Source organism: Falco naumanni, chromosome 10 (assembly GCF_017639655.2).
Source record: "Falco naumanni isolate bFalNau1 chromosome 10, bFalNau1.pat, whole genome shotgun sequence".
Taxonomy (NCBI): Eukaryota; Metazoa; Chordata; class Aves; order Falconiformes; family Falconidae; genus Falco; species Falco naumanni.
The window spans coordinates 19,392,105-19,418,059 of NC_054063.1; the positions used below are offsets into that span (position 1 = coordinate 19,392,105).

Consider the following 25,955-nt stretch of genomic DNA (forward strand, 5'->3'; position numbering starts at 1 on the left):
GTCCCGGCGAGGGAGCAGGGCCGGAGGGGCGGGGGGGGGGGCGCGGATCCGGTTTCCCTCCCGCCTGCCCCTGGGGGTGCGGAGAGGGAGTGAGGGCTGGTGGCGACCGGTGGGACAGGGTGGGTGGCAGCATGTTCTTCCTCTTCCGTGGGCCCCAGCGGCGGGGCACCGGCAGCCCTGCGCCCCCCACCTGCCAGGGCATCCCCCGCCCCCACGGCCCCAGTAAGCGGGGAGGCCGCCGCCGCCTCCACCTGACCCCGCAGCTCGTGGGGCAGGGGGGTCCCGGCAATACCGGCACCCTGGGGAGCCAAGGGCGGCTGAGCCATGGCGGTGTGCCCCCCACGGAGCATCGGTGGGCTGCCGAGGAGCCGGGGTCCCAGCTGCCCCCGGCTTTCCAGCAGGTAACCGGCAGCGGAGCAGAGGGCCGGGTCATAGCAGGGCTGGCGGGTGCTGGGGGACCCTGAGTGTCCCCGCGGGGAGGCTGAGGGGCTGGGGAACAGCTGGGCGGCTCCCCACATCTGGAGCAGGGCGGCCAAGCGGGGAATAATCCGGGGGATTATGCGCGGGCGCGGCACCCCCCCCCCCCGCCTGCCCTGCATATCCCCAGATATTCCATAAAAACCTCAAATCCCCGCGCAGCCACGGCCACTATCACACCCGCCCCGGCCCTGGCCCCAGCTTGCCCCGGCGGGGTGGCAGTGCCCAGGACTGCGCCAGCTGGCCCCCCGGGGCCAGGCATGCCCTGCAGCGTGGGGGCAGCCCCCAGCCATGGGCAACTGCACCAAGACCCCTGAGCGGAGGCTCCCCAAGGTAAGACTGGCCCATGCCTGCCCTGGGTGGCCAGCAGGGGGGCTCCCCCCCCTTCGCCGCTGATGCCCGCTCTGCCCTCAGGATGGGAAACCACGCTCCGGCTCCCTGGCCCCTGGCACCGGGGACCCCGAGGAGGCAGCGGAGGCGGCACAGTCTCCTCCGCTGCAGAACTACTCGGTGCTGCAGGGGCTGGTGGGGCCAGCCTGCATCTTCCTGCGGCAGAGCATCGCCATCACCCAGCGGGTACGTGGCCGCCCCCTCCCACACACCACGCGTGCCCGCTGCACTGGGCACCACGCCACTGGCTGCATCCTGTGGCCGCTTGCCGGCCGGCAGGAGATTTAAGGCAGGTTCTCTGGGGGGTCCATGGGAGAAGGACCTCTCCTTTGACTCTTTTCCTTTTCTCTTCCCCAGGACCGGGAGCTGCGGCCCGAAGAGATTGAAGGTGAGGTGCTGCCCTCCTTGGGACTGGGGGTCTTCCCCCTGGTCGGGAGCTGCCCTGGCTGCAGCAGGGTGACAGGCGGGTGGGAGCAAGTGGTGGGGGCATGAGGTGGTGCCGGGGTGCCGGTGGTGACACCACGCTTCCCCCAGAGTTGAAGCAGGCCTTCCGGGAGTTCGACAAGGACCGCGACGGGTACATCAGCTACAAGGACCTGGGCGAGTGCATGCGGACCATGGGCTACATGCCCACCGAGATGGAGCTCATCGAGCTGTCCCAGCAGATCAGTATGTGGCAGGGTGCGGGGGGGGCCCTGTACCTTGCTGGCAGCCGGACCTGGCCCCGGTGATCTCTGCCCCCCTCCCCCCCCCAGTGATACCCTGCTTCTGCCACAGCCGGGGGCAAGGTGGATTTTGATGATTTTGTGGAGCTGATGGGCCCCAAGATGCTGGCGGAGACAGCGGACATGATTGGGATCAAGGAGCTGCGTGACGCCTTCCGTGAGGTGAGGGGATGGGGATAGGGGGATGGCCCAGGTGTGGGCAGGCTGTCGGCACACCAAGGGTGGCTGGCACCGATGGGCACTTGCCCTGCAGTTCGACAGCAACGGAGACGGGCAGATCAGCATGGCGGAGCTGCGGGAGGCCATGCGCAAGCTGCTGGGGCAGCAGCTCAACTACCGGGAGGTGGATGAGATCCTCAAGGACGTGGATCTCAATGGGGATGGCCTGGTGGACTTTGAAGGTAGGGGCCAGGGAGGGGGCCGGGAGCACCCCTAGTAATATTCGGGATGCTCTGCACATATTTTCCTGCCGGCAGAGTTTGTGCGGATGATGTCACGCTGAGGGCAGCGTGTGCCAACATGGGACCCAAGCCCCTGCCGTGCCTTACGAAGAGGAGGGGGCCGTGGAGAAGAATGCCCAGCTGTGGTTGGGGCTGTGCCGGCGCAGCGCAGCGCTGGAGCCTGGGGCGAGGCCCTCACTTCTTCAGCGCTGGAGGCGCTCAGCCTTACCCTTGGCTGCACGCCTGCCCGGCCGCTGAGGTCCAACCGCGGTGCTGGGCGCTGGGGCTGACGCCAGGCCGCTTTTTGGTGCAGATGGCCGGGCTTCGGCCACTCTCGCCCTGATCTTTGCTCTTTCCTGCTCCCCGCCCCACAACGTCCCCCCTTCCCAACCTGACCTCACCCCAAAAAGCCAAACATGCCGGTCCCCTCTCCCCCGGCTGCACCCCAGCCCTGCTGGCTCATCCCTCCCGCCTTCGCTCTGTGCCCTGTACCCGAAGCCGAGCCCTTTGCGTCACCCCCGCTCCCCCCAACCGTGATATAGGGCTAGGCCTGCAGCCACCCCACCGCCCGCCCCCATTATCGCAGCCAGGGCTCAGAGCTGCCCCCGGCCCTGCTCTGTCCTGCTGGGCACCCCAATGCTCTCGGGGCCGGTGGGGCCCCAGGACGCTCCGTCGGGCCCCCGGTGCAGGGGAGGTGCCTCGGGGCTTTGGTGCCCAGCCTGGCTGCCCTCGAGGGGTCAAAGCGGAAAAAAACCGGCAGCCGGGCCCACTCCCCGCCCCGGGCACAGGCTGTGGGGTTTTTGCTCTTTTGAAATTAAACTCTTCGCTCTACGGACTTTAATGTGTCTTTATCTTAGGCTTAAGTAGATTTTCATCCCTCCACCGCTGAGGTGTCCCAGGTACCCCCGGGTGCAGTAAGGGCTGAGGCCCGGAGGTCAGGGTCGCGCCGGGGGGCTCTCCCCCCACACCGGTCCCGGTAGGCCCTGCCCGGGAGCCCGGCCCCCCCCCTACCTGGCCGGGGCTGTGCGGGCGGCACGGGGGGTCCCTGCCCTAGCGGAGGCCCGGTACCGGCCGCGGGGCCCGGGGCTCTCCTCGGCCCCTCAGGGGATGGAGGCGGGGGGTGGGGGGGGAAGGGGCGGGGCGGACGCCGCGTGTCTCCAGGGTGACCGGCAGGCGGGGCGAGGGCGCGCGGCGGCGCGGTGACGTCAGGGCGGCGTCGCGCGCAGGCGTCATCAGGGCGAGCGGCGGTGCCGGTGAGGGGAGGCCGGGTCAGGCAAGGCCGCGGTGGGCCCCGTACAACCGGACCGTGCCGGGGCCGCCGCCGCTCCGCTCTCCCCGGGTCGCGTCGGGTGTGCGGGGCTTGGGCGGAGCTGAGGAGCGAAGGGAAGCGGCGGTACAGCCGGTGGGGGGAGCGCGGGGGGCCGCTTACCGACCCCCCGGCCGCTCTCCAGGGAACCGGGAGCGGCGGGCGGCCGTCGGGGATGTCCTACAAGCCCATCGCTCCCGCCCCCGCTACCCCCGGAGCCGCCAGCGCCAGCCCCGCCCCGCCGGGGCCTGGGGCGCCGCCCGCCGGTGAGCGCACCCCCCCGGTAACGGCGGGGGACCTGGGGGGGCTGGGGCCGGGTGAGGGGCCTGGGGCGGGGGGGGTGCGCAGCCGGTAACCCTCCCCTTCTCGCAGCCACGAGCGTCCCGTCGCCCTCCGGCTCCGTCCCCGGCGGCGCCGCCCCTTTCCGGCCGCTCTTCAATGACTTCGGGCCGCCGTCCATGGGCTACGTGCAGGTGAGGCGCGGGGCGGCGGCGGGCGGCGGGCCCGGGGGCGGTGGGGGCGGCCCTCAGCCCCTCCCTGTGCGCCCCCCCCCGCAGGCGATGAAGCCCCCCGGGGCTCAGGGCTCGCAGAGCACCTACACCGACCTGCTCTCCGTCATCGAGGAGATGGGGAAGGAGATCCGGCCCACCTACGCCGGCAGCAAGAGTGCCATGGAGCGGCTGAAGCGGGGTACGAGGGCGGCGGGGGAAGGGCTGGACCCCGGTCCTGCGTGCCCGGGGGTCCCTTGCCCCACCGAGGGCGGGTTGGGGGCTGATGGAGGGGGGTGTCTGTCTGCTTCTCCCCGCAGGTATCATCCACGCCCGGGCGCTGGTCAGGGAGTGCCTGGCAGAGACAGAGCGGAACGCTCGCACGTAACAGCTGCTGTCACCCGGGACCCCCCGGGACCCCCGGTGGCCCTGCCCCGCTGGCGGCGGGGGGGGCTGCCGTGCTGCCCGTGCTCTCCGCTCTTTATAAATGCGTGTTTTTATAAATAAAGGACGTGGTTGGGAGTCTGCCTCGCGCTGCATCCCCGCGGGGGGTGGGGTGGGGGGTGTCAGTGCCCCGCGGGGGGGTTGTCAGTGCCCCGGGGGCTGCGGCCGGTGACCGGGGAAGGGCTGAGCTGGCTCGGGGTGGGAGGGGGGTGATGTCCGGGAGCTGTGCCTGGGCCGGGAGGTGCGGGAATGTGCCAGCCCCTCTTTTAACACTTGAAAAAAGGCTTTTTTGTATAAATTCCCCCCCTTTCGGGGCCGGCGGTGCCGGCGTCACGGCCCGCAGAGTCGGTCCCTGTGCTGGCGGGGCGCCGGTGGCGACACACGCGGAGTGCCCGTGCAGCGGCGCTCGCCGCCTTCCCGTCTCTGACGTCACGCGCCCCCCCTCCCTACGTCACGGCCGTCTCCGTGGGAACGGGCTGTGATGTCACGAGGCGAGGGGCCGGTTCGGAGCGGCGCAGGTTCGGCGGGGCCGGGGCGCGGCGGGCGGGGGGCAGCGGTGGGACCGGGCGGGCGGGGGGGGCGCGTTGCCATGGCAGCGGGGCGGGTCTGGGGGGCCGAGCGGGGCCGAACCGTGCCGAGCGGTGCCGAACCGTGCCGAGCGGAGCTGGGTCGAGCCGAACGGGGCCGGGCGCCCAGCCGAGCGCTGCCGGGCCGAGCCGAACGGGGCCGGGCGCTCAGCCGAGCGTTGCCGGGCCGGGCCGAGCCAAGAGGGGCTGGGCCGGGCCGGGCTGACGGCCGCCCCCGCAGGCGCTGCCCCCCGCCGCCATGCTCATCAAGGAGTACCACATCCTGCTGCCCATGAGCCTGGAGGAGTACCCGGTGGCTCAGCTCTACATGATCCAGGTGGGGCTGGGGGATGTAGGGGGGCGTGGGGCTGAGCGTGGGGGGTGCAGGGGGCCGTGGGGCTGAGCATGGAGCCTGGGGGATGCAGGAGGCCTTTGGGGCTGAGCCTGGGGGGTGCAGGGGGCTGGAGGGCTGAGCCTGGAGCCAGGGGGTGCAGGGGGCTGTGGGGTGCAGGAGGCTGTGGGGCTGAGCCTGGAGCCGGGGGGTGCAGGGGGCCGCGGGGCTGAGCCTGGGGGTGCAGGGGGCTGTGGGGCTGAGCACGGAGCCTGCGGGGTGCAGGGGTCCGTGGGGCTGAACCTGGGGGTGCACGGGGCTGTGGGGGGCCTGAGGCTGACCCCAAGGGATTAGCAGGGTGTAGGGGGTCAGTGAGGTTTTGGGGGGGGTCCCAGTACTAGGTGTGGGGCTGGGTGTTGTGGAAGGGTGCCAGGTGCCAGCCTGTAGGGGTGCACGGGTCTGGGAGTGGTGGGGGGCTGTGCTCACCCCGTGGCTCGCCCCACAGAAGAAGAGCCGGGAGGAGTCGAGCGGCGAGGGCAGCGGCGTGGAGATCCTGGCCAACCGGCCCTACGCCGATGGCCCTGGCGGTAGCGGCCAGTACACCCACAAGGTCTACCATGTGGGCTCCCACATCCCCAGCTGGTTTCGGGCACTGCTCCCCAAGGCTGCGCTGCAGGTGGAGGAGGAATCCTGGAACGCCTACCCCTACACCCGAACCAGGTGGGACCCGCTGTGGCCGTGGGGTGGGCTGCGGGGCCAGCCGTGGGGTGGGCTGCGGGGCCAGCCGTCCTGCTGGGCTCAGCCCTGTCCCCACGCATCCCCCAGGTACACGTGTCCTTTCGTGGAGAAGTTCTCCATCGAGATCGAGACATACTACCGGCCAGACGCGGGCCAGCAAACCAATGTCTTCAACCTGAGCGCGGCGGAGAAGAGGCAGAGGATTCTGGGTGCGTACGGATGCTGCGAGGCTGGCACGGGGCGCCGGGCAGGACCCGGTGCCTTGCCGGGGCTCCCACGCGGTGCTCCCTGGGCTGAGTGCGTGCCGCCCCGAGGGGCTCAGCTTCCCTGCTGGCTGCAACGTGCCTGGCTTTGCTCTCCCTGCTGGCTCTCACGTTTTGGGGACAGCCTTGGCGGGACCCCGGCAGGGAAGGGCACTGGTGCCCTGAGCCCCCTTCCCACTCCCCTGGCAGTGCTGCTGAACTACAGTCTGCGTTAAGGTGTTTAGGGGGGAAGTTGCGTCCTCTGCCGCCTTCCCTTGCCTGTGTATTTGTTTGCAGCCTTCCCCTTCCTGGTCCCAGCCCTGCCCCACATCATCTGGCACAGCTTTGCCTTCCTGGCCCCTCTCCGGGTATATGTGGGAGCCCACACCGGGCTCCAGCAGGACATTTTGGAGCAGGTGGAGGCAGGGAGGATCTGGAAAAGCATGTCCCCATTTTCCCATCCCCTGCCCTGCTTCCCTTGCTCCCCAGGGCTTTGCTCCAGGTCACTCTCCAGGTCCAGGCCCCTCCACTGCTCTCTGGGGGGAACCGGCAGGCAGAGCCAGGAGCCCGGGGTGGGATTCCTCCCTCGCCAGCGGGTTTGGCCCCGGCCACTGTTGCTTCCCTTTCCCCATGGTGTCAGTCTAGTCGTTTTAGGTACTGGAGTGCAGAGCGTGACGTGCTGCCTCTTAAAATGGAGGCCTAAAATAGGCACTCAGGAAATTATTCATCTGACCTATTTCTGTCATTGGCTCTTGCCGCACCAGGGATGTCCGGCCGGGATGCTGGCAGCTTGGGCCGGGGGGGATGCATTCTGCCCCTGCCACCACCGGCAGCAACCGGGGCCAAGTGGATAGCAGGCAGGGCACAGCCCTGTGCCTGCTGCTTGCTGCCCTGTCTGACTTTTGCCCTGCCGGTGCCTGTCCTGCAGCATCTCGGGGCGTCTGCTGTGTCACATGGGGAGTGGGGCTGGGCTGGGACCAGCCCCAGTGTGGACTCTGCTGGGATTGTGTTTGCCAGCTCTCGCTCTGACCGTGGTGTCCCATAGCACTGACAGATTTAAATCTCATCTCACATTTCAAAAGGCGGTGGAGTAAGGTGGTCTGGGCCAGTCACAGGGATAACTGCTGCATCACCAGTTTTTTTCCCAGCGGTAAAAGCAGACAGACCCACTGGTTGTTGCAGGAGCGATACTGCTGGGAGCCAGTAGATCTCATCCCGGCTCCTCACTGCTGGCCGCAGTGTGCTGCCATCCGAGCCGCTCAGCTGGCACCTCGGGCACTGATTTAAGGGCTCATGTTCGCTTCGCCGCTGCACCTGCCATGTGCCGAGTGCCAGCCTGGGGCTGAGCAGCACTGCTTTGTCAAGGCATCTCTAGTTTGTGTGATGCAGCGGCAGAGGGGCTTTACCCATCGCATAATGATAACTGGGGGGGACAGCGGCACAGGCAGTGGGTGCCAGCCCCGGGGTGCCCTCCTGGCCTCTTGCCGCAGGGTTTGGACACCACGGGTGCTGCTTTCCCAGCCCACAGTGTGTTTTGAAGGCTGGGGAGGTTTGGAGGGTTGGTGGCCCTTTGCGTTGCAGCTGCCCACCACGGGAACAGCCCCGCTTCCAAGCGCCTGCTCTGCAACTGTTCTTTGCTTTTGGAGTCTTAAAAGTCCTCTTCCCCCCCTTTTTTTTTTGGCCCAAGCTGGAGGAAAAGACCAATGGATGCCTCAGGGGCATCAATGGGGGCAAATAAATGTGGGGGCTGGCATGGTCTGGGGGGGCTGGCTGGGGACAGCTCTGTGGGAAGGTCGTGGGGGCTAGCGGGACCCCCGTAGCCCAGGCTGGAGGGAGCTGGCCTGGAGACAGGGCTGGAGCAGCTGAACCACAGGAGATTTTGTGCAGGATTGGGGCTGACTGGCCCCCTCCCAGGGTCTGTTGGCTTATGTTTTCCTGGGTGCCATCCGTGAGCCCCCCTGCCTCCAGTTTTGGGGAGGCCACCCCCATTTGGGGAGAGGAGGGTGTTGCCATCGCACCCCCAAGCTTGAGGGGGGCTCCTCCTGGGTCACATGGTGATTTTGCCATGCTCTATGACCTGTTATCGGGGGACCCTCAGGTCTTGGGGGGTGGGATGGGGTGCAGCTGGTGGGGCTTACCCCTGTGCTGAGCTGCTTCATCTGGCTGTCCTCAGCACCAGCCCCCATGTCCCCCAGGGCCACTCTCCCAGCTGCTAAATCTCCTGGCTAATGCACCTACGTGTGTCAGCCCTGGCTCTTTGCACCCCTGCGCCTCCCCCCATGGCCCCGCCGCCTCTCGCGGCCGCACCACTCCGCACAGTGCCGGATCAGGCCCCCATGCAAGGACGGGATGTGTTCAGGCCCACCCAAGGGTGCCTTTGATGTTATAGCTGCAGGGTGGAGGGTGTTTGCTACCGGCTGTGCTGGGTGCGTGGGTGTGGGAATAATTTGATGGGTGCCCCATCTGATTTTTATGAGTTTTTTCCGCCCGAGGGCAGCTGCCGCCCACATCCCCTCACCAAGTGCCGTGGGGTGACGAGCACTGTTCCCCCCTGCAGACACCATCGACATCGTGCGTGACCCCATCTCCCCTGGGGAATACAAGCCCGAGGAGGACCCCAAGCTCTACCACTCAGCCAAGACGGGCCGGGGCCCACTGGGGGACGACTGGCTGGAGGCAGCCACTGGCGGGCCCCTGATGTGTGCTTACAAGCTCTGCAAGGTGGAGTTCCGCTACTGGGGGATGCAGTCCAAAATCGAGCAGTTCATCCATGACGTGGGTGAGTGTGGGGCAGCTGTGGCGAGCCCTCGACCCCGGCACCTTGGTGCTGCTGTGGGGGAAGGTTTGGGGGACCCCGGGGTGATGCCGGGCTTGCTCCCCCTGCCTTACTCTGCTTCCCCCTCGCAGGTTTGCGGAAGGTGATGCTGCGTGCCCACCGCCAGGCTTGGTGCTGGCAGGACGAGTGGACGGACCTTACGATGGAGGACATCAGGCAGCTGGAGGAGGAGACAGCGCGGATGCTGGCGCAGAAGATGGCCAAGTGCGGAGAGGCTGAGGAGCCCCCTGCCGCTGGGCCCTGTCCTGAGGGGCGGCCAGAGCCAGGGGGTGCCGGTGGGCAGGAGGGGGCCGAGGTGCAGGGGGTGGCTGACGCCTCCCCTGATGATACCTTTGCCAAGCAGTGGTCCACCTCTTCCCGGTCCTCCTACTCTTCCCAGCATGGAGGTGAGAGACCAGGTCTTGCATGGGTGTGACGGGGACCCCTATGTCCCAGCTGCTGCTTTTCTACATAGGAGATCTGTTGAGGGACCCTCTCCTCCCTGGCCTGGGTCTCCCTGGGGGGGGCCTCTGGGTCTGCCAAGTGGTGCTCTAGTGGTGGGTCCCTGGGGTGACCCTGGGGTGGCCCTGGGTCTCTTGGCAGGGGGATCTGAGTGACCTGGGACGGCCCTGGGTCTCCTGGGTGGGCATCTGGGTGACCCTGGGGTGGTCCTGGGTCTCCTAGGTGGGGGTCTGGGTGGCACTGGGTCTCCTGGGAGGGCTCTGGATGGCCCTGGATCTCCCAGGAGTGGCGCTGGGTGACCCAGGGTGGCCCTGGATCTGCCAGAGGGGGGCTCTGGGTGGAGTAACAAGGGGGAGCTTTGGGGAAGGAGTGGGGTCTCGCTGTGGGGGGATGCTGGGTGCTGACCCTGTGCTGGTGGCAGGGGGGGTGTCTCCTCAGAGCCTGTCTGAGTGGCGGATGCAGAACATCGCCCGTGACTCTGAGAACAGCTCTGAGGAGGAGTTTTTCGATGCTCACGGTACGGCAGGGCAGCCCCGTGGCCACAGCTCGGGATTTCAGTGGCAGGGGCTGGGCAGCAGCTTGGGGTGGGCTGGGTGTGCCTGGCTGCGTGCTCTTGGGGTGTGGGTGCAAGCACAGGGGTGCTCCCCCCACCCATGGTCCCCTCCCTGCCACTGCAGAGGACCTGTCCGACAGTGACGAGGTCTTTGCGAAGGAGATGACGAAGTGGAGCTCCAACGACTTCTTGGACACGCTGGAGCGGCCAGTGGAGCTGGATGAGGCACTGGGTGAGCAGTCGGGGGGCCCTGGCCCCAAATCCTGGTGTAGGTGTCCTGGGACGGGGCTGACCCCTGCCTGGGCACCCCAGCCAGGCTCACCGGGGCTGTGTGCTCACAGGGGACGGAGCCAGTGCCACCAAGGTGGATGGCGAAGGACTGGGGGCGACTGGTTTCCCCGAGGTGTGTGCCCCACTTGTCCCTTCCCTCGGGTCGTGCCCCCTGGCCATGCTTGCCAGCACGGGTGCCAAGGGCAGCACTCTCCTTCCCGCAGGGCGGCTTGGTGGAGAGCGCGGCACAGGCATGCCGGATCCACGCGCTCTTCCTCATCCTCCACAGCGGCAACATCCTGGACCAGGGAGTGGGAGAGCCGGGCTCCAAGCAGGCAGATGTGCAGACGCTGGTGGCCACCTTCGACGCCGTCACCCGTGTCCACTTCCCCGAGGCGCTGGGGCATGTGGCGCTGCGCCTGGTGCCTTGCCCACCCATCTGCGCTGCTGCCTACGCCCTCGTCTCTAAGTATGGATGGCAGCACCCTGTGCCAGGGATGGGTACCGTGCCACGAGGCGAGGCAGGGGCTGTCCGCCTGAAAAGCCACCCCAGAGCTGTGGGAGGGGACCAGGGAGGTGGTGGCCTCGAAGAGGAGACTTTCCTTCTCCTGGTGTAGCATCCAGGACAAGTGATGGGATGGAGATAACTTCTGGTGCAGCATCCTGGGGCGAGTGGGTGTCATGCGGTGGGGTGGGGACATTGGGGCAACCTCCTTCATCCTCCCCTCCGTGTCCCTCAGGCTCAGCCCCTACAGCCACGACAGGGACAGCCTGTCCAGCAGCCAGGACCACATCCCGCTGGCAGCCCTCCCGCTGCTGGCCACCTCCTCGGGGAGCTACCAGCACGCTGTGGGTGCTGTCATTGCCCGTGCCAACCAGGCGTACAGCGCTTTCCTGCATTCCGGGGAGGGAGCCGGCTTCTGCGGGCAGGTGAGAGGGGATTTGGGGGAGCCTTTGCTCCGGGCTCCAGCTGGGGCTGTGCCCCTGGGGGCTCTGTCCTTCGTCGCCCTTGGCACGGGTGTGTGCTGTCCGCAGGTGGTGCTGCTGGGGGACTGTGTGGGCGGCATCCTGGGCTTTGACGCGCTCTGCCAGAGCCGGGCAGGTGCAGGGGGCAGTCGCAGCAGCAGCCGCCGCGGCAGCCTGGTGAGTGCCGGCACCCTGCCACGTGCCAGGGGCGGGAAGGGGGTCCGTGCCCCTGGGTGCGGGGTTGACTGGGGTGCTGGTGGGGGTTAAGTGTGGGCCGGGCACTTGCTGCCTCTCCCCCTACAGAGCATGGAGCCCGTCTCCCCCGAGCTGTGTGGCAGCAGGGACCCGCTGGCCGACGGGGCGGACGGAGCCACAGGATCCAGCCAGACCAGCCCCGAGCCGGGGGCACAGCTGCCCTGCCGAGAGCAGGGGGACAGCCACCATCACAGCTCCTCGGGCAGGTGAGAGCAAGCGGGGGGTGGTCTGCAGCACTGTGGCCCATCCCTGTGGGAGCCCTTGGGAGCCCTCCTGGCCTGACTAATTTTGCGCTTTATGGAAAGGGCGAATTTCCCATCCGCACCAGCCTGGGGAGGAGCATTGCATGGGGGCAGCCTGCCCTGGGGGCATCTTGCTGGAGCTCTGCTGCTTCCAGCAGCAACTCCAGACTATCAGAGCCATGCTGGGCACAGCTTTGTCCCCAGGCTGGTGGCAGCGGGACAGTGCTGTCCCTCCCCATGCCCACCAGCCCCACTGTCCCAGCTTGCAGGCCAGCGAGGCTCCGCTGGAGGCAGAGGCACCGCGGAGTGGCCCCATGCCGCTGGACGGGGCAGAGGGCACCAGCACCCGCCTCGACTTTAAGGTATCCGGCTTCTTCCTCTTTGGCTCCCCGCTGGGGCTGGTGCTCGCGCTGCGCAAGACCGTCATGCCCGCTCTGGATGGTGAGGACCCCTGCCAGCCACGGTGCCAGCCCCCAGCCCTCCCTGCAGGGCTTGAACTCTTGTCCCTGACTCGTGCTCCCTCTGCAACCCCCGGGACCTCCCCAAAAACCCTGCCTGGGTTTGAGCCCCTTGTGCACCCAGCCTTGGCTGTGTGGGTGTCGGCACTGGTGTGTGCCCAAGCATCCCCTTCCCTGCACTGTGCCAGCCGCAGCTCGTCCCTGGCTGTCACCGATGTCCTGGGTTTGCCTCCCCTTTCCTCTTACCCAGTCTTGCTTTTTCCACCTTGGGCGTTGAGTTCCCTGCCGCACTGCCCTGTCCCCGCCGGGCTCCTCGCTGCGCAGGCTGGGCAGCCCCGACGCCCCGTCTCTGCCGCAGTGGCCCAGCTGCGTCCCGCCTGTGAGCAGATCTACAACCTCTTCCACGCGGCCGATCCCTGCGCTTCTCGCCTCGAGCCCCTCTTGGCCAAGGCCTTCCACGCTGTCCCACCACTCAGTGTGCCCCGCTACCAGAAGTACCCCCTGGGTGACGGCACCTCGTCCCTGCTGGGTGAGCAGCCCCTACGCCGGGCTGGTCCTGGGCACCCTGGGGTGCGGTGCAGGCTCTAGTGCATCCCAGAGCACCCACGGCACCACAGCAGCCCAGCTGCGGTGGGGGGAGAGTGATGTGCGAGCCCTGCCCACCCCTCTGGGGCTCTGTTGGAGGGCTGGTCCCGGGGTGGGTGGTGTCCCCTTGGGGCTCTGGGTTTCCTCACTTGGCTCTCTCCACAGCGGAGGCCCTGCAGATGCATTCTGCCCTGTTCCTGCCAAAGGTGGACGTGGCTGCACCCCCTACCCCCACCGGCAGCTTCGGGGGCTTCTGGAAGGGCAGTGAACTGGGAGAGCCCCCCACTCCCGCCAGCACCAGTGAAGTTGTCAAGAGTAAGTGCCATTCCCTGCCCATCCCATCCCATGCCGGCACCTTGGGATCTATGATGCAGGATAAGGTCTGGGGATGGATTCATTCGAGCTTTCCCCGCAGTCCTGGAGCGCTGGTGGGGCCCAAAGCGCATTGACTACTCACTGTACTGCCCCGACGCCCTGACCGCCTTCCCCACCATCACCCTGCCCCACCTCTTCCACGCCAGCTACTGGGAGTCCTCCGACGTGGTGGCCTTCATCCTGCGCCAGGTACGGCGGGCATGGTGGGCTGGGCGGCACGGCTCGCTGGGGCTAGCAGGGGCTGAGCCGGGGCTGTGCTCCTTGGCAGGTGATGGAGAAGGAGGGGCCGCAGCCGGCCGAGAGCGAGGAGAGCTCTATCTACAGCCCCGCCATCCCCCGGGAGAAGTGGCAGCGCAAGCGCACCCAAGTGAAGATCCGGGTGCGTGCCTGTCGGCAGCCTGACCCTTCGCTGGGGCTCTGGGGCTTTGGCCGTCACTGGCTGCCGGGGCAGACCCTGGCCACAGGGTGATGCAGCCAGAGGGTTTGCTCCCGTCTGCCAGGAGGATGCCAGGATGGTCCCACAGCCCGGTGGGGCCCCTGTGCCACCTCAGGGGCTCCCTTGGGTGCCAGCTGCATCCCCAGGGCAAGCTGCTGAGACCCTGGTGTCCCTGCAGAACGTGACGGCCAACCACCGGGCCTGTGACGTGATCGTGTGTGAGGGCAAAGCGCAGGTCCTCAGTGGGCGCTTCATGTACGGACCCCTGGACGTGGTGACGCTGACGGGCGAGAAGGTACTGCTGGGTCTGCGGGTGCCACCAGCACCCCATCAGGTGGGGCAGGGATGTCCAGGAAGGAGCGCGGGGCTGGTGTCACCCATAGCAGGGGAAGGGATGTGGTGAACAGGGACTCTGTGTGGGGTGGTGGGTGAGGGTTGTAAGGACTTTAGATTGGGGACGTGGCAGGATCTGGAGGTTCAGTCCGTGCTCGGCTCTTTTCCCTCTCCCAGGTGGACATCTACATCATGACACAGCCACTGTCAGGGAAGTGGCTGTACTATGGCACCGAGGTGACGAGCGGCAGCGGGCGCCTGACCTTCACCATCCCTCCAGACAAGGCTCTGGCCATCGGCATCTACCCCGTGCGCATGGTGGTCAGGTGAGACGCAGGTGTGCTGTGCCATCCCGGGTGCCCCTCCGGCCCCTTGGGCAGAGCTGGTGCTGAGCCCTCCCGCTCTCCCATCCCAGGGGGGACCACAGCTACGCCGAGGCGTACCTGACGGTGGTGGCCCGGGGCACAGAGTCAGTCGTGTTCAGCATCGATGGCTCCTTCACTGCCAGCGTCTCCATCATGGGCAGTGACCCCAAAGTGCGGGCAGGGGCTGTTGACGTCGTGCGGTAGGTGCCCTTTGATTAAGGGGGACAATCCTCCCCTCCTTGCATGGTGTGGTGACAACCCAGTTGGGGTAGCGAGGGGCACTGGAGCAGGCTGCCTTCCCAGGGGTGAGCTGGGGGCTCTCCCACCACCCCTTGGCCCAGAAAGTCTTCACAGTATCTCTGCGCTAGTGCCTTCTTGTGGGAAAATACTCCTGCTTTTGGTCCTGCAGCTGTGCTGTGCCCTCAGCCTTGATAAAGACCCCTGGGAGGAGGCAGGTTTTGGAGGCAGCGCCCACGTGTGCTGTGTTGGGAGATTATTGGTGGCTTCCCGCCAGCAGGACTGTCCCCACACAGGCTCCTGGCAGCAGCGCATGTCCCCTCCTAGGCACTGGCAGGACTCGGGCTACATGATCATCTATGTGACGGGACGCCCTGACATGCAGAAGCATCGTGTGGTGGCCTGGCTCTCTCAGCACAACTTCCCCCACGGCGCAGTCTCCTTCTGCGATGGGCTCACCCACGACCCCCTGCGCCAGAAAGCCGCCTTCCTCCAGAGCCTGCGCACCGAGGTGGGGATGGGGATGCTGGCCCGGCTGGGGACACGGGGTTGATGGTGGTGGAGGGGTAGCGTGGGCTGTGCCACAGCCACCTCCGTCCCGGGGGGTGGGGTAACAGCGCATGCGGAGATGCTCGGAGCTGGACCAGGCTGTGGTGGTGGAGCTGGCACCCTTGCCCACGACGAGGCACAGAGGGGCAGCTCCCAGCCCAGGGGTGTTGCAGCCATCCCCTTGTAAAATGAGGGTGTCCCCGTCCCCTGGGGGTTGCTGTCCCTGCTGGGAAGGGTCGGTCCCTGCCCTAACACTCTTGTTCGTGAGCAGGCAGAGATTACCATTGTCGCTGGCTACGGCTCCACCAAGGATGTCTCCGTCTACAGCTCGCTGGGGCTCACGCCGGCGCACATCTACATCGTGGGTCGGGCCGTCAAGAAGTTCAATAACCAGTGCCAGGTAGGGTGGCGCGGCTGGGGCTCCTGGGGGGAACTGCTGACCCCACCATGGCGGTGTGAGTGTGGTGGCTGGGGCTGCCGGCTCACGCTGTGTCCCCTGCAGTTCCTGTCCGAGGGCTACGTAGCCCACCTGGCTCAGCTGGAAGCCTCAGCCCTAGCCCACTCCCCCAAGGGACCCCCACGGCCTGTGCTGGGCAAAGGCACCTATGGCTGCCCAGCGCCCGTCGACTTCCTACGGAAGCAGAGCCAGCTCCTGCGGTCACGGGGCTCCAGCCAGGCGGAGCGGGATGGGGGACCCCCGCCAGCCCCCCCTGGCCTGCCCCGGGCCAAGCCCCGCAGCGTCAGCCTCAAGCTGGAGGGTGAGGAGTGAGGGTGGCACAGCCACTGTGTCCCCCCTCCACCGCAGCCTTCATTTCCCAGCCGGGAGCACCGGGGGCTGGAGCCTGCCACGGGCCTTGAGCCCATAGGAAGGAGACAAGGGCGCTGGGTCCCCAGAGACTGAGGGGCCCTGGGAGACGGCACTCCGAGCCCTGCTGAGATCCAGGGCGATGCCCTCGGGACTGAGCCACCCTGGGTCCCCCCTGCTGCCCCCCAGCTCTGCCTCCGCCCCGCTGCCCTGTCCCCCTCCGGTCCTTGGGGCTGTAGAGCTGCGCTGGGCAGTGCCTGGTGGAATTTCTCCCCCCGCCCCCCAGCCCCGAGGAGCTGGTGTGTTGCCCTCCGGGGTGATCTGTCCCCAGGCAGCATTGTGGGGGCTGCAGCCCTGCCCCAGGGCGAGCGGCACCCCCCTGCTCCCCTCCTATTTATTTCCGTTCAGTGTTGCCAGCTGCAGGGCAGAGGAAGGGCTGGCATTCAACGGCGGTTCCTCTGTTCTCTTATTTTCGTTTCGGTGTGAATAAAGCAATGTAAAGACGAGGCGCCGGTACCCGTGTCTGCTCTGTACCTGCCAGCCACGGAAGGTGGCACCAGGGCTGCCAGCCACCAGCAGAGCCCTGGCCTGGGGAAGCCTTGGACCCGGGGACACGGTGTCACATGGGGAGGTGGTGTTGGGGCAGCATGGTTTGGTCAGGGGTTGTTTAGGACACGTCATGGCGGGGAAGGGCACAGCTTGGGGTGTCTCTGGGTTGCACCGCTGCTCTCAGGTACGCGTCGATGCCGGCATTAAGCCGTACGCTGCGTGAGCGGTTAGAGCTTTTGTGCAAGAGGAGAGCCATGGTGCTAGGGCAGGGGTGGAGGGAGTGTGGGGCAGGCAGAGGAAAGCTGCTGGCTCAGCCACCCTGCTGTCACCTGTGGGCTGGCGTGGGGTGAGGGCCAGGGGGTCTGGGGTGCTGCAGCGGCGTGGGCTTGGCTTTGACCTCCTGCAGCACCGGGCCGTGGGGGGGCACGTGCTGACACAGCCTCTGTGTGCATCAGAGCTCTTTTACACCGTGAGCCCAGGACGGAGCTTTCTTCCTGTCTCTACACCTTAGAACAGTCATTTAGCAGCTACAACACATCCATTGCTCACCACAGCAAGATAAAGGCTTGTTTTGCAGCGAGTTTGCAAGGCCTCAGGGCCAGGGCTTGCCAGGCTCCACCCTGCTGACCTGTTCCTGGCCTGCCTGCAGGGTTTTTACCTCATTTACCTGTAACAGCAAATTTTCTGAGTGACCAGGTGCCTGTGAGTAGTTTTACTTCTGTTTATATTGGCATAGCACAACCAGAGTTTTATATAGATAGCACTAACAAGCAGTTATTCTATATAAAATATTTACGATGCTGACATGATGATGTACTATAGAGGAAACACCGGCTTGGGATGATAGCAGCAGCCTTGAGAAGTGACGACGGAGGACGTGGCGTGGAGTACAGGCGTGAACGGGCAAGAGCCGGGGCTGAGGCTCAGCAACGCAGCCCCCACGGCCATGAACAGCTCAGCCAGCCCCAGGTGCGGTGGCTCAGCTCAACATAAAGTATAAAAACATCAAACAAAGAATAAAAGAACTTGGCAGAGAGCAGCAGGGTTGAGCTCGTGTCACCCCACGCGTCCGTTCCCGGCGTGATGATGAGCACAGTGTGGAGCCCGGCAAAGAGCTTCCCCTTCTGTCTGTGCTTCAGCCGTGCGCTGTGATTGCTACACGCTGCTTAATACTGCGACTTAAGTGCACTGCCGTGTCACCGGGCCATGGCGAGCTCCCGGGCCACTTCAAATGACTTCAAATAAGTAAAATTTGTATTAAACATTAATAAACATCAATGAACATTCCACATGTGGAATATCTAAAAGGACCTGTTCAGAGAGCGGTGGGCTCTCCGCTGCGACTGTGGGCTCTAGTGCGAGAAGATGCCCTTGAAGCGGATCTTGTCCTCGGCGTCCTTCTCCCGCAGTCGGGCTTCCAGGCTCCGCAGCTCCTTGGAGACGACGGGGCGCAGCGAGGGGTCGAGGGCCAGCACTTTGGCAAAGTCAGCCTGTGCCTCTGCCACGTTCCACACCGCCGCGTGGGCCTTCCCCCGCTTGAAGTAGGCCTTGACGTTGTCTGCGGGGAGAGAGCTGCTGGGCTGGCAGAGCGCAGGGGGGGCTCCCTGGTACCTGCTCGCTCCGCTGGCGTGCACCACGGCTGGCCAGGCTGGCCCGCCGCTCCTTACCCTCGTACTTGTTGAGGATGGAGGAGCAGTGATCCAGCACCTCGTAGTACTCCTCGCACTGCAGCTTGCACTGGCAGTAATTTAACAGGAGGGGTGTGATCTTCTGGTCAAGCTCGATCCAGTCCGGAGAGCCGGGCTGTTCCTGCAGGATGAGACAGAAGAGGGAGAGTGAGGGGAAGCTCCTAAGAGGGCTGCAGGGAAGACTGTATGCCCCCCAGCCAGGGCGGTGGGGGAGCCCCACCTTCATCTGCAGGTTCTTGAGACAGGCGATGGCATCGTAGTATTTGGCAGCTGCCTCCTGCACCTTGCCCTGCCGGTACAGCTCGTTGCCTTCCTTGTGGATCAGGGGTACAGCCTGCAGCTTCTCCTCATCCGTCATGGCCCACGGATCCTGCTGATAGGAGCCGGGCGCCTCCACCTGCCAGCACCCCGTCGTGAGGGCAGAGCCCCAGCGCCCCGCCGCCCGCAGCCTCCACCCGGGGCATGGGTGCCACCGGCCATCCTTGGGCTGCCCCCGTTGGCACGGTGCCTCACCTTGAGCACTTCGATGTCGAAGATGAGGGGCTGGGGGTTCTTCTGGAGCTCGTCGAGGTCGGGGTAGCCCAGGGAGTAGTGCTCGTGCAGCTGGGCGATGCTGCAGCAGTGCCGCTGCCCCTCCAGCGGGTCCTTCCCCGCTGCGATGTTGCGCAGGCTCTTGGACACCAGCGGGTAGAGCACCACGTGCTGTGGGGCAGGGGGAGGTGGCGCTGGGCCGGGCTGCTCCCAGGGTGGGGACAGGGACGTCCCCGGGGTCCCACCGCGGGGCCGGGGGCGAGGCGAGGCGATTGCGCCAAGTGTGAGTGAAGGCCACGCCCCCACACCGGCAAACCACGCCCTGCAGGGCATAAAGCCCCAACAAACCACGCCCCCAAGCGCACAGGCCGCTCACAGCGAGCATCAAGCCCCGGCCCCAAGCCCCGCCCACCTTGGCGTCGCAGCGGAAGCGGGCGCGCTCGCCGGCCCGCATGGTGCGCAGCACCGCCTCCCACACCGGCAGCTTGAACTTCTTGCCCACGATGAGCTCCATGGGCTTCCCCCGCGCCCGGCTGTCGTCCAGCGGCGTCTCCTCGTCCCCACATCGCAGCGTCCGGTAGTGAAAGGTGGCCTGAAGGGGGACAAGGAGGCCGCGGCGTCACCATGGCGACCGGGGGGGGGAGGGGCTGCACATGCGCGCTGCGCCGTCCAGCCCCCCCTCCCCCGCCCCCACCCGTCCCCTCGCCCCCGTCTCCGTCCCGGCGGCGGCGGTGCGGTTCTGACCTTTGTGCCGTCGCGGAAGTCGGGCAGCGGCCCGGTGCCCTCCCGCAGCACCTCCTTGTACACGCCGTCCGCCCGCAGCTGCTCGACCTGCTGCGCCATCGTCCCCGCGCCGCCCGCCCCGCCCCGCCTCGGCCGCCTCCGCCGCCGCTCGGCTCTTTCCGGAGCAACGCGGCCGCGCGGCGGCGCCCCCTGTCGGCGGGGGGTGGGTACGGCGGGGGCGGGCGGGGACTGCGGGCCGTGGGCGGGGCCAGCGCCAGGCAGCGCTTTCCGCCGGCCCCGGGCGCCCTTTGGGGGAGCCACGCGTGGAATTCAGGGATCAAAACCTCTCGTGAACCTCGGCCACCGCCCTCTCCCGGTGTCCCTGGCCCGCGGGGGGGGTCACTGCTAGCCCTGGGGACACCAAAGCCATGTCATCCCCTCTTGCCATTCCCGGCGGGGTCCCCATTCTCAGTGGGGTACCCATCCCTCGCAGGGCCCCCATCCCTGGCAGAGTCCCCGTCCTTGGTGGAGTCCCTATCCCCAGCAGGTCCCCATCCCCTGTGGGATCCTCATCCCTGGCAGGTCCCCATCCCCAACTGCTCCCTGGTTGCCATGTGTGGGCAGGAGGGACAGGCAGCTACAGCCGGTCCCCACTGCACCACCAGCGGGGACGTTCCATGTGACACCAGCACTGGGCTCAGAGACACACACACACACACACCCCCGGCCTCGAGGTGACACAGGGCCATTTGCAGGTGGCAGGCCCCCAGCCCCGCGCGGCGGCCAACAGCATGTGGCGGTGCTGCCCACGCTGCCTGCAGCTGTGCCCCCCGTGTGGTCACACCACCACCAACGGCTGCTGCTGCGTGTGGCCCCTCGCCCGCCTGTGCTTCCGCAGGTGGCTGGGCCCTGCCGCTGCCAGCAGGGTTTGGGGCTGTCACTGTGCTTGTGGCGGTTTTGCCTGGGCGGGCACATCTGCAGCCCCTCACCGCCTGCTGCATCGCCTCCTCCTCACCCTGCACCGCGTCCCAGCGCCCCGGCCCTGCCGTGGCCACCAGCATTGCTCAGCGCTGACAGAGCCTGCCAGATCCCGTGGCCATGGGTAGCTCGGCCCCATCCCCATCCTCACACACAGCTGAGGCCTCGCGGGAGCTCATGCTCCTTCCCACCTCCCACCTCCCCCCACATTGGATTTTGCTGGTGCTCGGTCCCGGCTTAGCCAGGCGGGTTGCCCCTGGCACCAGCTCAGCTCCCTGCTCCCCTCAGCAGCATTAACCGCAGGCAGGTGTGGGCCCGCGGAAGCACGGTGTTCCCGGCAGCGCTGCAGGTGGCTGGGGAGCCACGTGTGGTCGATGCCAACGTCGGGGTCCCTGCCTGGGGGGAAACCGCCTCCTTCCTGCCCGCGCTGTTGCTGGACGCCAGGCACACCTGCAAGCAGTGCCGCCATGTGCCGCCGGCATCCTCAAGGAGCTAGGGACGTGCCACCTGCAAACAGGAGGGAGCCTCGGGGCTGCTTTCACCTCGGTGTCCCCCGCCTTGGGGGTCTCCAAGCATCCCAGGGAGGGGAGCACCCCAAGAATGGGTGCTGGGGTCTTGGGGCTTTGCTCCGTGCTGGTGCAGAGGGCAGCCTCGTGGAGGCTTTGGTAGATTTGGGGGTGAATCCTGTTGCCACAAGGACTGGGCTTCACCGGGCTCTGGCAGCAGGGTGAGCTCCATGGGCGGACACGAGTGGGAAGGGTCCATGTGCCCTGTGCTGGCGGCAGGTGCCTTGGGGAGGCCTGGCCTCCCCCCGAGGACATCCGGGTACCGACCCACCATGGCGAGATGTGTGACGCCAGAAGCGGAGCTGAGCCTCATATTTGGGCACGGAGCAGGTTATTGGAGGCCGGGCCCCGGCAGCTGGGAGATAACCCACTTGATAACGGCTCAAAAGGTGCTGCCGCCTCCATTGGCTCCCTGCTGCGGTGCTGCCCATATATACCCCACCCCACCCTGGGGGGGTCCGGGACAGCAGGATGATGCCTGTCAGGGTGCTGGGGCTTCTGCTGTGTGTGAAGCTCTGGGGGGGTGAGCAGCAGGGCTGGAGGCAGCAGCCATGGGGCAGGGACCCCCCTCCGGCTCTGGGCTCAGCACCCTCCTTGCTGCAGGCACCGAGGACCTGCGGCTGGTGGACGGAGGTGGGCGCTGCGCTGGCCGGGTGGAGGTGAAGCACAGGGACGAGTGGGGCTCAGTCTGCAATTACGACTTCGACTGGGATGCCCGTTGGGCCGCCGTGGTGTGCCAGCAGCTGGGCTGCGGCGCGGTGGCCCATGCATCCGTCTATGCCCCGTTTGGGCAAGGCACCGGCCGAATCTGGCTGCAGCCCTTCTTCTGCCGGGGTGACGAGAAGACGCTGCAGGACTGTCCCCACTTTGGCTGGGGAGAGCACTTCTGCGGCCACGAGCGGGACGTGGGGGTGACCTGCAGAGGTGAGGTGGGGAGACTGGCCATGCTGGGACACCCGCCGTGTGCCAGGGCATCCCTGGGCAGGGCTGAGACCGTGCCGGTGCCCTGGTACAGATGCGGTGGAGCTGAGGCTGGTGGGTGGTGAGGATCCCTGCGCCGGGAGGGTGGAGGTGAAGCTGCAGGGACGCTGGGGCACGGTGGCAGATGAGAGCTGGACCATGGAGGACGCCGAGGTGGTGTGCCGGCAGCTGGGTTGTGGCTCGGCCATCAACTCCTATGACGCCAGCAGCCGCTTCGGCAGGGGGTATGGCCCCATCAACCTGGCTATTGTCAGCTGCCGCGGGGACGAGGCCACCCTCTGGGACTGCGAGATCCGCGGCTGGGGACCCTACACCGGCGTTCACAACTTTGACGCTGCTGTCGTCTGCCAAGGTAGGAGCTGGGTGGCGGTGGGGGACATGCCGAGCCTGGTGCATCCCCCTCCGCTGACCCCCACAGCTGTCCTGGTAGGGTTTGCCCGGCTGATCGGTGGTGACGGTGCCTGTGACGGGCGGCTGGAGGTCTGGCAGCACCGAGCCTGGGCCAGCGTCTGCGAGGACCACGTGGACATGAAGGCTGCCCAGGTGCTGTGCCAGGAGCTGGGCTGCGGCGCGGCACTGGCCGTCCACGGTACCGGCTGGTTCGAGTCAGAAGCGGGGCTGCGGTGGGACCAGGGGTTCAAGTGCACTGGCACCGAGCCCCTCCTGTCCCGCTGCAGCCGCCAGCCGCCCCGTGGCCAGGGCTGCGCCAGCCACGCCAGCATCGTCTGCTCCCGTAAGCGCTGGGGATGCTGGGGGGTGCTGCTGGGGGGTGCTGCCAGGGGGTCCCTGCACCGTCCCCCCCTGCCCTCAATGCCCTTTCTGCCACAGCTTACACAGGTTTTCGGCTGGTTGGCAACAGCTCGAGCTGCACCGGGCGGGTAGAGGTGGAATTGGGGGGGACGTGGGGGTCCCTCTGCGCCACTGGCTGGGACCTGCCTGATACCCACGTGTTGTGCCACCACCTTGGCTGTGGCCCTGCTGCCACCGTGCTCCCGGGAGGCTCCTTCGGCAGCGGGGACGGGCCACTGCAGCGGCACGCCTTGGTCTGCAGCGGGAGCGAGCGGCACCCGGGCAAGTGCCCCACAGCGGTGCTGGGGGAGCCCGCCTGCCCCCCCGGCCACGCCGCTGCCATCAACTGCTCAGGTCTGTATGGCACCCACTAGGAAAAAGCCTGAAGGGGCTTTTGGGACACCCCAAAAATCGGGAGTGGAAGACGCAAGGTCATTTTAGGGCAAAGGGAGGGCCACGGCCCCATGGCCCCGCCGGTGATTTTGCAGGCATTGCCGAGCCCCTGCGGCTGGTGGAGGGGGAGAGCCGGTGCGAGGGGCGGCTGGAGGTTGCCACAAGACCCGGGGCCTGGGCCCGTGTGCTGGCGGGGCTGTGGGATGACTGGGGTGCCAGCGTGGTGTGCCGGCAGCTGGGCTGCGGTGTGCCGGAGAAGGTCTACGCCATGGCGGGCTCAGACACAGCGGAGCTGCAGGGGCTGTGGTGTGCCGGCACCGAGGAGAACGTGGCCCAGTGCAACGTCTCGGGGACGGCCGCCACACCAACCAGCGGCCCCGAGGAGGTGGCCATTGTCTGCTCGGGTGAGTGTGCCGGGAAGGGCCGGGGGTGCCAGCACCCTGAGCGGCTGCCCCAGCCCGGTCCCCTCCGTGCCTCGCAGGCAGCCAGCGGGTGAGGCTGGCGGGCGGCCCTGGGCGCTGTGCCGGGCGGGTGGAGGTCTACGTCAATGGCACCTGGGCCACCGTCTGCCAGGACACCTGGGACCTCCTGGATGCCACTGTCGCCTGCCGCCAGCTGGGCTGTGGGGTGGCACTGGCGGCACCCAGCTCGGCTCGCTTCGGTGCCAGCACGGGGCCGCTGTGGCTGGGTGCCGGTGGCTGCACCGGGATGGAGGCGTCTCTCTGGGACTGCCCGGCCTCGGCATGGCACGGCTGCCAGCGCGGTGGTGGGGCGGGTGCCATCTGCTCAGGTCAGTGCTGTGTCTCCCCAGGTTGGGGACCATCCCCCCCGTGGGGGTCCCAGCCTGGCTGTCCGTGACCCCCCGCACCCCCTTGCAGAGCAGCTCTCCCTCCGGCTGGTGGGCAGCAGCAGCCGCTGCAGTGGGCACCTGGAGGTGCTGTACAATGGCACTTGGGGCCGCGTGTGTGCCAACGGCACCAGCCCCGCCACGGCCACCGCAGCTTGCCGGCAGCTGGGCTGTGGCGACGGGGGGAAGCTGATGGCTGCCTCTGCCCGGGCCTCGGCCCCTGCCTGGCTGGCCTGGGTGAGCTGCAAGGAGGGGTCCCGCTCGCTCTGGCAGTGCCCCTTGGCACCCTGGCACCTACAAGCCTGCAGCCCCGGCGGGGACACCATCATTGCTTGTGATAAGGACATTGATGGCAGGAGCGGGACGCCCACCCTGTCTCCAGGGAGCCACTGCCCAGATGGTGCCGATTGCACAGGTAGCTCTGCCCATGCCAGCAGCCCCCTGTGCCAGGATGGCCGGGGTCCGCCTGCTCACACTGCCTGGCCATGTCCCCACAGATGACCCCAGCAGCATCACCCCGACAGCAGTGGCAAGGACTGTGCCAGTGCCAACGATCCTGTGCATAGTGCTGGGGACACTGCTGTGCCTGACCCTGGGTGTCCTGGCCGTGCAGACGTGCCGTGCCCGGGCTTGGTGCCAAGGTGGGTCCTGGCTGGTGGATGCCAGGGAAAAGCTGGTTTGGGGGTCCCGGGCTCCCCCTGCTGTGGGCAGTGGGTGGCCCCAGTGCCACCCACGCTGCCCATGGCCCCAGGTGAGCACTGCTTATTCTTTCAGGCCCTGGTAGAGCTGCAGGTGCCATGGGTGATGCTGTCTATGAGGAGCTGGAATACGCCTTGACGCCGGCGTACCAGGAGATGCCCAGTCGCTTCGGTCAGTGCCACCCCCCATGCCCGGCACCCTTCCCTGAAGCGGGGGGGAGGCTCTGCCCCCCAGCCTCACCGCAGCACCGTGTCCTGGTGGTGCGGCACTGTGTTGTGGGGGGTGTCCCTGGTCCCACCGTGGCCCCACTCTGTGGCATCGGGCAGTGCCGGCTCTGGCCACCCCCAACACCCCATGTCCCCCCTCCAGGGTCTCTGTCGGAGGGGTCGGAGACAAAGTTGCCGTATTACACTGGGGATGACGTGGAGGAGAGTGACCCCAAGGCAGCCTCAGGTAAGGGCACGGGGGCAAGAAACCAGTGGGGAGCCCTGGGGAGGGGGGACACAGCCAGGTTTTGGGAAGCTGCAGGGACACGGCCGCCCTTGCCTAGGCAAGCCCAGCTTGACTGCAGCTCTCATTAGCAAAGCATCACCTTCGCCTGCCGATGAATCCCTCCTGCAGCTCTGCCTGAGAGCGTGCGGCCCCAGTGCCACAGGCACATCCCCGGTGGTGTGGCTGGAGGGGGGGTGGCACAGCCAGACCCCTGCCATGGCCTCCAGTTCACTCCCATGCACCCCGGTGCCTGTCCCAGACTCCCCTGCCCTGCTTGAGCATGGCGCCCCGGACGGCTATGATGATGCCACGGCCGTGCCAGAAGAGTCTCCTGCTCCCAGCACTGGGGATGTCTCCAAGGGGGTGGCACGGCCGAGCTGGGGCTGTGTCTCACCCACAGGTAAGAGGGGCCACACCTGCCCTGTCCCCTGGAGAGCCACTGCTGGGGGGGGGGGGGGTGTTGGCTGTGGTGGCAGGCAGGGAGCAGGCAGCAAATCCATGGAGGCTGCAGCAAGACCCCACTTGGGGTCTGGCATGAGGGACATAAAGCAGCCCCTCCCCAAGGCACCAGCCTTTGCTGTCCCCCAAGGTGGAAGCAGTCCCCCTCCAAGTCCCCCAGAAGCCACCACAGACCCCCTGGCACAGCCCCCGAGGGACACAGACTATGACGATGCTGATGTCAGCACCCTGGCGACATCACTGTGAGGACACCCGGGCTGCACCGCGGGGTCCCCTGGGAAAATGTCTGCAGGGTGGGGGGGTTCTGTCCCCAAGAAAGGGTGGCCCTGGCCACAGAAGTCACCTCTCCCTGCCCAGAACCGCAGTGCAGCAGCAGAACAGCTCCTGTGTCTCTCCCACGAGCAGTG

General features: G+C 67.1%; 5 protein-coding genes across 8 annotated transcripts; 4 read left to right on the forward strand and 1 right to left on the reverse strand.

Annotated features, from left to right (window-relative positions):
• Nucleotides 1-96: 96 nt before the first annotated feature.
• On the forward strand, nt 97-3,084 carry CABP2 (calcium binding protein 2). The gene is made up of 8 exons (XM_040609672.1): nt 97-401; nt 640-810; nt 892-1,053; nt 1,225-1,255; nt 1,402-1,536; nt 1,645-1,754; nt 1,846-1,993; nt 2,069-3,084. Exons 1-8 carry the CDS (start codon nt 132-134, stop codon nt 2,092-2,094), a joined length of 1,053 nt encoding a protein of 350 aa, XP_040465606.1. The 5' UTR covers nt 97-131; the 3' UTR covers nt 2,095-3,084.
• A 110-nt stretch (nt 3,085-3,194) lies between these two features.
• CDK2AP2 (cyclin dependent kinase 2 associated protein 2) lies at nt 3,195-4,348 on the forward strand. Of its 2 annotated transcripts, none has more exons than XM_040609718.1 (4): nt 3,195-3,285; nt 3,711-3,811; nt 3,896-4,028; nt 4,147-4,348. In XM_040609718.1, the coding sequence occupies exons 2-4, from the start codon at nt 3,797-3,799 to the stop codon at nt 4,212-4,214; spliced, it is 216 nt and encodes a 71-aa protein (XP_040465652.1). In that variant the 5' UTR covers nt 3,195-3,285; nt 3,711-3,796; the 3' UTR covers nt 4,215-4,348. The 2 variants fall into 2 exon arrangements, with proteins under 2 accessions (XP_040465652.1, XP_040465651.1); XM_040609717.1 differs by having other exon boundaries at nt 3,243-3,604.
• Nucleotides 4,349-4,716: 368 nt separating this feature from the next.
• PITPNM1 (phosphatidylinositol transfer protein membrane associated 1) lies at nt 4,717-16,356 on the forward strand. Of its 3 annotated transcripts, XM_040609576.1 has the most exons (24): nt 4,719-4,788; nt 5,078-5,173; nt 5,673-5,887; nt 5,993-6,114; nt 8,705-8,926; nt 9,055-9,369; nt 9,846-9,941; nt 10,102-10,209; nt 10,319-10,380; nt 10,472-10,716; nt 10,988-11,177; nt 11,283-11,390; nt 11,517-11,674; nt 11,973-12,151; nt 12,527-12,697; nt 12,919-13,068; nt 13,169-13,317; nt 13,397-13,507; nt 13,743-13,859; nt 14,075-14,223; nt 14,313-14,462; nt 14,827-15,010; nt 15,320-15,448; nt 15,551-16,356. In XM_040609576.1, exons 2-24 carry the CDS (start codon nt 5,096-5,098, stop codon nt 15,815-15,817), a joined length of 3,675 nt encoding a protein of 1,224 aa, XP_040465510.1. In that variant the 5' UTR covers nt 4,719-4,788; nt 5,078-5,095; the 3' UTR covers nt 15,818-16,356. The 3 variants fall into 3 exon arrangements, with proteins under 3 accessions (XP_040465512.1, XP_040465511.1, XP_040465510.1); XM_040609577.1 differs by lacking the exons at nt 15,320-15,448; nt 15,551-16,356 and having other exon boundaries at nt 4,718-4,788; nt 14,796-14,913; XM_040609578.1 differs by lacking the exons at nt 11,283-11,390; nt 11,517-11,674; nt 11,973-12,151; ... (8 more) ...; nt 15,320-15,448; nt 15,551-16,356 and having other exon boundaries at nt 4,717-4,788; nt 10,537-10,716; nt 10,988-11,105.
• A 753-nt stretch (nt 16,357-17,109) lies between these two features.
• Nucleotides 17,110-19,501, reverse strand: LOC121095190 (aryl hydrocarbon receptor interacting protein). The gene is made up of 6 exons (XM_040609675.1): nt 19,366-19,501; nt 19,034-19,213; nt 18,604-18,792; nt 18,311-18,487; nt 18,070-18,211; nt 17,110-17,960 (listed from the first exon to the last, which is right to left on the reverse strand). The coding sequence occupies exons 1-6, from the start codon at nt 19,462-19,464 to the stop codon at nt 17,755-17,757; spliced, it is 993 nt and encodes a 330-aa protein (XP_040465609.1). The 5' UTR covers nt 19,465-19,501; the 3' UTR covers nt 17,110-17,754.
• A 1,861-nt stretch (nt 19,502-21,362) lies between these two features.
• LOC121095164 (scavenger receptor cysteine-rich type 1 protein M130-like) lies at nt 21,363-25,868 on the forward strand. The gene is made up of 13 exons (XM_040609610.1): nt 21,363-21,411; nt 21,492-21,812; nt 21,904-22,221; nt 22,300-22,602; nt 22,698-23,012; nt 23,147-23,455; nt 23,533-23,841; nt 23,930-24,313; nt 24,396-24,539; nt 24,673-24,768; nt 24,967-25,050; nt 25,349-25,489; nt 25,679-25,868. The coding sequence occupies exons 1-13, from the start codon at nt 21,363-21,365 to the stop codon at nt 25,792-25,794; spliced, it is 2,889 nt and encodes a 962-aa protein (XP_040465544.1). The 3' UTR covers nt 25,795-25,868.
• The last annotated feature ends 87 nt before the right edge of the window (nt 25,869-25,955 follow it).